At 55.2% G+C, this 10,294-nt stretch overlaps 1 protein-coding gene across 4 annotated transcripts in view; it reads right to left on the bottom strand.

The window, feature by feature from the left end:
• Positions 1-4,839: 4,839 nt before the first annotated feature.
• Positions 4,840-10,294, bottom strand: part of STARD8 (StAR related lipid transfer domain containing 8) — a 42,419-nt gene continuing 36,964 nt past the window's right edge. For all 4 annotated transcript variants that reach the window (XM_057381003.1, XM_057381006.1, XM_057381004.1 and 1 more), the window contains 9 exons: positions 9,809-9,982; positions 9,568-9,727; positions 9,130-9,328; positions 8,817-9,027; positions 8,543-8,657; positions 8,086-8,301; positions 7,669-7,886; positions 7,346-7,522; positions 4,840-6,823 (listed from right to left, as the gene is read on the bottom strand). In XM_057381003.1, coding sequence (XP_057236986.1) covers positions 6,706-6,823; positions 7,346-7,522; positions 7,669-7,886; positions 8,086-8,301; positions 8,543-8,657; positions 8,817-9,027; positions 9,130-9,328; positions 9,568-9,727; positions 9,809-9,982 — 1,588 coding nt within the window. In that variant the 3' untranslated portion in view covers positions 4,840-6,705. The remainder of the gene's footprint in view (positions 6,824-7,345; positions 7,523-7,668; positions 7,887-8,085; positions 8,302-8,542; positions 8,658-8,816; positions 9,028-9,129; positions 9,329-9,567; positions 9,728-9,808; positions 9,983-10,294) is intronic.

A 10,294-nucleotide genomic window follows, 5' to 3' on the forward strand; every position in this document is an offset into this window, starting at 1 on the left:
TGCCCAGGGCTGTGTCTCTAAAGGGGACAGACGTGTGACAGGGGACATAGCCCGAGCCCCCATGTGCCCAGGGCTATGTCTCTAAAGGGGACAGATGTGTGACATGGGACATGGCCTGAGCCCCCGTGTGCCCAGGGCTGTGTCTCTAAAGGGGACAGATGTGTGACAGGGGACATAGCCCGAGCCCCCGTGTGCCCAGGGCTGTGTCTCTAAAGGGGACAGATGTGTGACATGGGACATGGCCTGAGCCCCCATGTGCCCAGGGCTGTGTCTCTAAAGGGGACAGATGGGTGACAGCCCTGCTGTCCCCTGTCCCCAGCTCCCTGGCAGATGGCAGCGCCCCCACACACCTCACCCCACCAGCCCCCGCAGCACCCCGGAGAAGGTGCCRCATGGGTTTATTAATTAATCCATTAAATTATTGCAGGAGTAATTGAGACGTGCGGATAATGAGCTGCCATGGGGAGCATCCAGTGCCGAGCGTGCCGTGCCACCTGCCCTGTCCCTGTCCCCGTGCCACCCGCCCTGTCCCCCCACTGCCTGGCACGGGCGGCTGCCAGGCTCATCGCGGTGACAATCGTCAGGTTTTAATTAGTCTCCAACACGATTCCTGTCACAAACACTCTGCTGGGGGTTGTTTGTTTTAATTTGATCAGGGACAGGCACAGRGAGGGGGAAGAAGGAAGGTAATTAAATTTGACTAAAAATCTTGGAATGCCATTAAAGAGGATGTCCTCRTTTGCATAATCCGCTCCCCGCGGCGCCCTAAACTGCCACCAGTTTCTTGTGACCGGTTTTTCCCCCAAGAGGACGCTGCCCACCCGCAGAATCGGCCGGCACAGCCGAGGGAGGACAGGGATGTGCCGGGACTGGGAGAGCTTAATGGGGAAAAGGGAAAAATTCCTGACTTTCTTTAACAATTTGGGGGTGGTGAGTGAACAACAGCTGGGTTAGGTGGGTAAAACATCAGCCCCTGGGTTACTCCTCTGCTGGGATTGAGGGCTCCAAAGCTCTCCCAAGGGGTTCTAGAGCAGCCTGGTGTGGGGACAGGGGAGCACCAGAGTGCCWTGTCCTGCTGAGGGCAGGACAGCAGGGGCAGGGTGACAGGGCAAATGCAGCCATCTGTTCCTCCAGATCCCAGCCTCGGGAATGCCAAAGCTCCTGGAGCTTGTGGGTTCAGGCTCTCACACAAGGCCAGCCAAGCAGCAGGTGGGTGTAGGGTCAGGGCGGGTGTCTCTCCTCATTTTGTGGCCTGTAGTTCTTCTCCTTCCCCWCTTGTGTTTCCTTGTTTAACATGGAGAAAACTGTGTTCCTGTGTTCCCTCCTTGGCTGTCCATATAGTAATTGCCTGGTAATTATTTCTGCTCATTGGCAAGTTTCTAATGATGTTTGTTAAAGGTTTGATTATTATTACAAATGCTGCTTCTGCATCTGGAGTTGGGGCTGGGATTGCTGGGGAAGTTTCTGGGAAAARTAGGTTTTCCAGGGAGGGGCTGTGCTTTGTGGAGATATCTCAGTTGGAGCTGGAGGTTGTGATGCTTTTGGGATGGGTTTTGTTTGTTGTATTGATAAAAWAACAAATGTGATAAACTCACACCAGGTGACAAGCAGGGTTCTGATGATAGATGGTAAAAATCATGGACAGTTAGGGAAGAAACATGAAATGCCACCAGCTCTGGGCTGGGCTGCAGAGGGAGCAGCACCCTTGGGAGAGCACCCACGGTGGAACTGCCTTTTCTAGAGGCACTGAARGGTCATCAAGAACAGGGCAGGGTCAGGACAACATGAGCTGCTCGCCTGCCAGCTGTCCCACAGCACACACACCTTCAGCAGGTRATGTGATGTGCTCCTGACCTAGAAAGCCTCTCATAACCCTCAGCAGAAACAGGATGTCATAAAACCAAATTGCATGTGGGAGCAGGATCATGTTTGTCGTTACTGTGGCTGTGTCCTGGGAGTTCCTCGATGCCGCCCCAGCTACAGCAGCCACACACACTGGGGTTGGACCAGCTGTAGGATGGGATCCCCTCCTGACCTCTGCAACCACAGTGAGGGATCCGCAGGGCATTGTCATTCCTGTTAAAAACCATGGAACTGACACTTTGACTGTCACTGAAAGGAGAGCTGGAACATCCTCTGAGCWCCTTGCCCAAATGTCCTTCATCCAATTGTACAGCCATGCTACTAAACCATCCCTGCTTGTAAGGAAGATTTGATCTCCCACTTCTTTCAGTACCTGGGTCCTCCCCTTGCCATTAGGACTGACTTCACTTCCCTACAGGATCTGGTCAGATTTGTACAATCTATTTCCAGCATGACTCTGCCTATATTCCTTTTTTAACTTTGAAAGCCCCAGTTACAGCAGTGTTATCTGCCTTTTGCCCTCTTCCATCTCTTTTTTTTTTTTTTGCCTGAAGGACCTTCTCCTCCATCTGATGACAGAAAAGGAATGTAGAGCCCAATGAGGTGCCTCAGGCTGGGAGSTGCAGATGGATAATCTGTGTTCTGAAGTGGGCTGATCCCTCAGGATTCCTGCTGGGACCACTCACCATCACCTTGGACACATGGCAGGCCCTTCTCCAAGCTGGCTGTGTGATCCCAGGAGGAGCCGTGTCCATCAGGGGCCAATGCAGTGCTGCCAGGGCCAGGAACACTGCACAGGTTCACAGCCCTGTATGTAAAAATGAATGGATTTGCCACAAATCTGTGTCAGTGGGGTCAGGCAGTGAGGATGCTTGAATTCCATCTTATCCATGAACCAGATAATGTCTGCTCTGCAGGGATGCTGAAATCAGAGTGCCCGTTTGTGTGACTGCCAGGCCAGGCAGGCGGCATGCTCTTCATCCAGAAATGGGGAAAAAACCACCAGGGAAGCCAGGCCTGAGTGAGAATGGAGGGATCATCCCAGTGGGATGGGAATAAAAGTGCAAAGCTGGCTTGTTTTGCTCAAACATAACGTTATCCCGGTGGGAAGGCGCCTGCGSGGCTGTGCTGGAGCGGGGGCTGCCCTGGACATGACTGCAGAGCTCTGCCATGGAGGTCACACCTTTGAAACCCCGGGACATAAATCTATGCCATGTGGTTGCTCAAGCCTTCCCCAGCCCCTCAGGGTCTGTGTTGTAGCATTTTCTGRGCTGCACAGCCCAGAGGCTGGAGCCTCTGGCTGGGGAGGTGTCCAACAGCCCTACATCATCCCGGGCTTGGGAGGAGATGCAGTCCCCAGAGCTGGACAAGGACTGCTGCCAAAGGGTGGGAAATTCTTGGACCACTAACAAAGCTCATGTKGAGAAATACAACCAGAGTGTAAAAATGCTGTGACAGCAGGGGGTGGGTGATTGTGCTGGGCATCWCTTGTTTCTCSTGGGTTTKATTTCTCTCTCTTCATTAGCATTATAATCATATCTTGTATTAATTGCTAAACTGTTCTTACCTCAACCCACAAAGTTTCCCTTTTCTTTCCCATTCTCATCCTCACACAGATGTGTGGRAGTGAGTGGCTCTGGTGCTGAGCTGCTGGCTGGGGTTAAAACACCGATGTGGAGCGCAGGAAGGAAAACCAGTTCATTCCTRTCCCCTGAGAAAGCCCACTGGGACCCTGCCAGCAAAAAGATACTGCTTAAATCCCCTGGCACACGAGGGTCTCTCCTGGCTGGGGCTGATTTAGGGCAAGGGGACCATTCTGCCTATGAAGATGGAGAAGTTGTGGAGCTGCAGAGGCCCCATCCTGGCACAGGTGTGATACAGAGTGATGTGTATTGGTGAAGGTGCCCACTGGGTAGGAGTGCAGGTAAACTCCACCAGCCAGGTGCTGCCTGTGCCCTGAGAGCTGTGCTCAAGCAGTGCCTTTAGAGATCCTTCTGCCTGGGCTGAGATAAGAGCCCAGGGATGGGCAGATGGTCAGGCTGGACAGGCATYGCTCCTGCAGTGGGGATGGCCCACACAGCCAGCCAGGATGGCTGCAGCTTCTCTTTGGAAGGAGAGAATAACCATTAATATTCCCCAGATTGCCCCTGTAATGRAAGACAACTGTGCATGTTCCTCCCTGTAATTGGGCTGTTTGCACTCTAAATACAGTACAGCTTCTACCTGACTGGCTAATAAGGAATGATTTTCTCTCCTTTTATCTCTAATTAAGCCGAACTGAGCCTGGCATCGCTGCTCTGCAGTCATTTCCCAAWGCAGAGGTTTGCTAAGTTGTAGGGATTGGCTCCTACAAGATTTGAAAAGATAAATCTGTAATAATTTGCAGGGGAAAAACATAAATCTCCATTAATGAAACTTGGAGGATTTCAATAAGAAATTGATTTTAAATGTTAGTTTGTGCAAAGCAGACRTTGGAGGAAAATACTCTTGGACTGATCAGCTGAGAGTGCTGCAGAGAGGCAGATTGGGAATGTGGCTGGGGTGAGCCCAAAAGTCCTGGGATACCTCCAGCTAGCTTTGCAGAGGCTTTGCAGTGTTAGTGTCTGCACCCAGGACAGCATCATGCAGAGGGGTGGGGAACCCCTTCATTCCATCTGCTGGGGACTTGGGACCCGAGGGTGGGGACAGTGTGAGGCAGGACAGGGGTCCCTGTGGGAGTGGGGGTCCCTGAGATCCCACACCCCTCCATCAGTGGGATGCCTGGGTGGGTCTGTGCATTGCTGGGGCCCTGAAGATGAGATGCCAGCCTGCCCTCCGTCCCAGGATGGATGGGTTGGAGCCCTGGCCATGGGTGGATTCAGGATCAGCCTGCCCCAATGTCTCTGCCCCATTACTGCTAAAAGCCAGAGCAGTTTCATTGCTGCCAATCCTGCATTCAGCCAAGCTCAGAGAGGGTTTCCTTCCTCTCCAAGCTTGAATCTCATAGCCTTCGTTACCATCATCTTCACCTACTCCAGCATGTTCCACCCTGTTCCCATCACCACTTCCAAACCAGTGGAGAAAGGCATCTGCTCCAGGGAATTCACCAGCACAACGTGGCTTTTCYTCATCAGCATCACTGATGCTGGATGCTCATCTTCCTCCTCGAGCTGCTTTCCCTGCTGCAGGCAGCAATACCAGGAGAACTCTGGCAAAGCCCTGGAGCAAAGCTCGATGTGGGAAATGCCGGATTTGGGTCTCTTGACCCACGTGGGGGCAGCCCCAAGGCTGCACATTGCTCAGCTCTGGGCTGCTCTGGCGCTGGAGAGGCCCTGAGCATGGAGGTTTCCTCATCAGCCAGCAGATCTTGTTAGTACTTTATTAATTACACGGATGAGAAGAGCAGCCCCCATCCAAGTCAAACCGTTGCTGCCGTTTCATATGATACAAAAGTCCCTTAAATACAAAATACCTAGCTCCAAGTGAGCATCACCTGGTGCTGAGCTCTGCCACCAGAGTTATATATTAATATTCCACCTGTACAAGTATTTATAGATAAAAAAAAAGAAACACTTAAAAAAAAATCAGGAAAAAATTCACTCCCCCACATGTTAGTTATATTTTTATATATATATATATAAAATACATATATATAAAAACACAGACTAGAGGCTGATTTGTGCTTTCCCTTTTACCAAAAGACAGACAGCTATGGCTAAACTGACACTGGGGGTCACCAGCTCGAGGGTCATGTTGCCTTCCAGTTGGAAYGACGTCTGGGAATTTGGGTCCCTGCCTGAATGGAGAAACCAGGTCATCTCCGGGGTGCTGACAGCTCCAGTGAACAGTTCCTTCATGGAGGGAAGGAAGGGGTGGAAAGGAGAATGGATGTCTCTGCAGKGAGTAGGTGGACATGGGCCATGTGTAGCTGCCCAAAGAGGTGTGAATCCCTAAAAACTGCCCCTCCTGCCATCACTCCTCCCCTCTCCAGGTATGGCTCTCAGCACTGAGGGCAGCACAAAGGGGGAGCTGCTCTGGGGAATCTCTCCCCACCTCGATGCCTCTTTGCAGGCATTGCCCCTTCTCACTGAGGAGCAGCTGCTCTGGGGCTCCAGCAATGTCCTGCCCYCTCCAAATCACAGGTTGGCTGGTTGAGGGATGGCCTTGGCTTGGAATGTGRTCCATCCACCCCCCTCCCAGTGACACCAGAGAGAGGGCTTTTAGCCAACCAAGAGCAAGGCACAGGAGTACAGGGCTGCTTCGTCCATAAATTCAGCACCAACGCTGCAACAGTTCCCTCTGCCCCTCAACAGGGGCTGGCACTTGAACTGTACCTATGTCTCCATAGGCAGCCCCTCCTCCCAGAACAGCAGCCTCTTCCACTAGCACACAGTGACTCCCTGGCTGTCCCCACCTGGTGACACCTCACACACAATCCCCCCTTCACTGCCCACCCTCCACTTCCTGACCCCACGCTGCGACCTGCRGACACGGCCCCATTTTCCTGACTCATTCCTCCTGCCTCACTCCACACTCCTTCGCCCCTGCTGTTGCTCCTGGCTTGTGTGGGGGGCCCCAGCTCTGCCACAGGCTGCATTCAGGGGTCACCCCATGGCCACTCTTTCCCTCTGCTACCCCGCTCCTCCTGGGGGACACCACGGCTTCTCCACCGCGGCCATCCTGCCTCGCAGCACCSGGGCTGTGGGATGAGACTGCCCAGTCCGGGGTGAAAGGACGTTTATCAATATGTGCCTCTGTCTCCCCCTCCACGGGCACTGCCCACACCGTGCTCCCAGCTGAGAGCCCCAGGCCAGATCCACCAGCAAGTCCATATCTGACAGGACAGAGCATCTTCCTGGTGCCTCAGATCTTCGTCTCGGGACCGTTGGGACTCAGGGCTGGGAAAGAGTCTCGGATCCTCGCCAGCTCCATGGCACAGAGGTGGCCAAAGACCCTGTTGTACCACTCGGGAGACCGGCCCCTGGAGAAGGGAAGAGGGGTGAGTGGGATGGAAAGGCCCTGGYGATCCCATGGAGCAGCACATCCTGCTGCTCCATCCCCTCCCCRTGATGCCTTAGGATTTTTAGTTTCTATGTTTCCATGTGTCTSTATTCTTGTATTTCTCTAGTRCAACACTAAAACTACCATTCTCGCTTCTTTAGATAAAACAATCCCTCTCTGAGCCTGAATACAAGGACACCTTGCTGCTTCAGAGCCCCAAAATATGGAAACAACAGYGRRTTGGTGGGGGGAGCAAGTYWGGAAGATCMTTGGAGAAWTAAGGCCCAATATGTTAATAAGGCAGAACTYACAAAAGGTGAAGATCTCAYGACTCSGTGTYSATTTTGGGTGYAGCCTTAGGAGGAAGCTTTTGTCTGCCCTAATGTACCAGTAGGCCTGTTAGRCCTGGATTAAAGTTGTCTGTTCTCACTCTYTTAAGTTTGTCTGGSCCCTGTTTCAGATKAGCCTGATKGATAAGGCATCACCCGGAGCACCCCGTTACCTGAGGTCAGCCCTGCAGATGTGYGTCACCCGGGAGCGGCCCATGGCGCCGGGCTCGATGAGGTACTGGGACGTCAGCACGATGGCCTTGACACCTCCCTCCACGGGCACCTTGTCGTGCTCCACCGACAGCGAGCTGAGCAGGCAGGCTCCCCGCGGCAGGTCCGTGCGCCAGCGCCTGCGGACACAGCGGGGTCACCGAGCGCCCGCAATGGGGTCCACAGCGGGACCGGACACTGGGGGAGCCTGGGAAGGAGGAGATGAGGATGGGGCAGAGGGGATGCCCCAAACAGAGCCCAACCCTCCCGGTCCCGTCGCCCTCACCGCAGCACCATGCAGTCCCTGCGCGGGTGCGGGGCCATGCTGTCCGTCACGTAGTGGTACACCTCCATGTCCTTGTCCAGCGCCTCCACCACCCTGCTCTGCAGCAGGTCCTCGTCCCACAGGTGACGCTCCCGCAGCACCCGGTGCAGCACCGTGGCGGGAGGGGCCTCCACGTCCGTGGAGACCTTCCAGAGGCGCAGAGGGTGGCCGTCCCCAACCTGAGGGCACGAGGTGAGGRTCACACAGACTGTCCCACAGGACCCCCAGAGCAGCTTCACTGATGCATCCCACTGCCACAGAGCAGCACAGACCCATCCAATGGCTAGTGAGGGATGGGCTGGGACCTGCTCTGGCTGTGGGTCGCCCCATACACATTTCCCTGCCTGTTCTCAAGCCCCTCCACTCAGTGGCATTTACCTTTTTGCAGGACAGCTCAGTGTTCAGGGGCCCTGGTGTGCTCAGCCACCCCTTGAATTTCTCTGAYGACTCTTTGAGCAGGTTCTGGACACTCTGCTCAAAGTAGGAGTGTAAATCCTTGCTCTCTCCCTGGCACACCAAGTCAGCCAGCGGGTGTGGATAAGCGTCTGCRGCCATGTAGGAGCTGCTCAGCTGCAGCAAGATGTCATGGGAAACCTGCAAGCCAAAAGCAAATGGATGTTCAGAGAGGAAGAGGGATCCTGTAGGGCCTTTGTGTGGGGTCCTGGACAGACAGAGAACCATAACTCGTTCCCCCAGGGAGTGGGGAGGATGGACATACAGCCTGCACCATCTCCAGCCCCAGAGTGCTTGGCTGATGGCAGCAGTCTTTGCACAGGATCCCAGTGAGGTGACACCTCCACGGGCACTGCTGGGCTGGGACACCATTGCCACCCACCTGGAAGAGCTTCTTGCAGTCRGTGATCATGTGGGAGAGCCCCTGTGTCGCAGCCATGTTCTCATTGAGGTCCTTCTGGTCCGGCTTCCCCATGGTGCCCCTCTTGTGTATGGCCCTGTGGGGGATCAGGCAGTGCTGGCACCGATGGGCACCTCTATACCCCCATGGCTCTGATTTGTGTCACAGAGCCGAGTCAAGAGCCCTGCATGTCCCACCATTCCCCACAGCGGCCGGGGAAGGAGCACTGGGGAACTGGGGCTCAGGCAGCCATTACCTGGGCGATGTGCTTTCCTTCTTGGACACGTTGAGGTGGAAGATGGAAGGGGCCAGGCACACGGCCAAGTTCCCGGCTGTCATCTGGTTCTCCTCGGCCGAGGCGATGTCRCTCAGGAAGTAGAGCAGGGTCTGCAGCACCTCCCTGTTCTCATCTGGCATCAGGATGATGGCAGCCTGCACCGCCTGCAGCCGCTGCTCCTTGGACACGACTGCGGGCACGGGGCAGCGTCAGTGGGGCGTCCCCACGGCCACCCCCTCCGAACAGAGGGATCCCTCCTCCCTGAGAGCCCGAGCCCCCAGCCCAGCCTTACACTGGTAGATCTGCAGGAAGGTGTCGGTCAGTTTGCTGGTGAAGATGGGCTCGGGGAGGTCGCGGAAGTACTGCTTCAGCAGGTCRGCCACGTCGTACGCCGACTGCCCCGAGTAGTTGACGTTGTCRGGGCTGCTCTCGTTCATGTGCCGGAGCGCCTGGATCCGCGACTTCACCCCGGACTTGCGGAAAATGCCAACCTGCCAGGGCAGGGCAGGAGGTCAGCGGGCACCCAGGGGACAGGCAAAGACACCCCCACCCCAAAGGGGCTCATCCCTGAACCCAGGAGATACTGAGTGAGGGATGGCCCAGGGCACACCGTTCCCACAGACATTCCCACCCTCCCAATTCAGCACACATTACAAGAGGTGAACAAAAGGACCCCTAAAGCTATTTTTTTCCCCCAAATCCCARTGCTGCTTCCCAGCTGCAGCCTCACCTGGTCCAGGCACTGGCTGCGCAGGTAGCGCATGGCCTGCTGGATGCTCTGGGGCAGGGGCTGCCCCGTCCGCTGCACATTGACGATAGGTGGCACCCCAAAAACCATCTTGTCCCTGTAGTCAGGGACTTTGCTCCGCTTCATGAACTTGGGGACAGTCCTGCAGAGTGGGACAGAGATACATCAGTGCAACAATCAGTGCCCTCAGCACGCTGTCCTGGTCCCCCTCGCCCCAACTCACCATGTCCAGGCCTGTTTGTGGGGCACGGAGTATTTCTCCATGATGGCAGTGAGCCGGAGCAGGGAGCATTTCTGSAGCAGGTTGAGCTGTGCCGATGACTGGCGGTTGATCTCCAGAGAGGCCGAGTTCAGGCTGGGCCGGTGYGAGTTCTGGAAGCTGTGCCAACGCAGCTTTCTGGGGACACASGGGACATTCCCAGCTAAGGAAACACCCACTACTCTCTACCTCTTTGTGGTTACTGCCACATCACCCTCTGGCACTAGGTGAACTGGGTGAGGAAAGCCACAGAACTCGGCAACAATCCCAACTCTCGTGGGGAAAGCCCCAGGGAACACCGGCACAGGGAGGCACGCGCCTCCTGCGTTTACATTTGTCATTAGTTAATGAAAAACCTTTTAATCACGGGTCTGTGCAGGCAGACAGGGCCAGCAGCGGCGGCGGCAGGGCTGGAAATGCTTGCAGCGGTGGCAGTGGTGTCCTGCGGCC

This window comes from Malurus melanocephalus, unplaced genomic scaffold, assembly GCF_030028575.1.
Source record: "Malurus melanocephalus ecotype Western Australia unplaced genomic scaffold, MMel_1.1 scaffold_486, whole genome shotgun sequence".
Taxonomy (NCBI): domain Eukaryota; kingdom Metazoa; phylum Chordata; class Aves; order Passeriformes; family Maluridae; genus Malurus; species Malurus melanocephalus.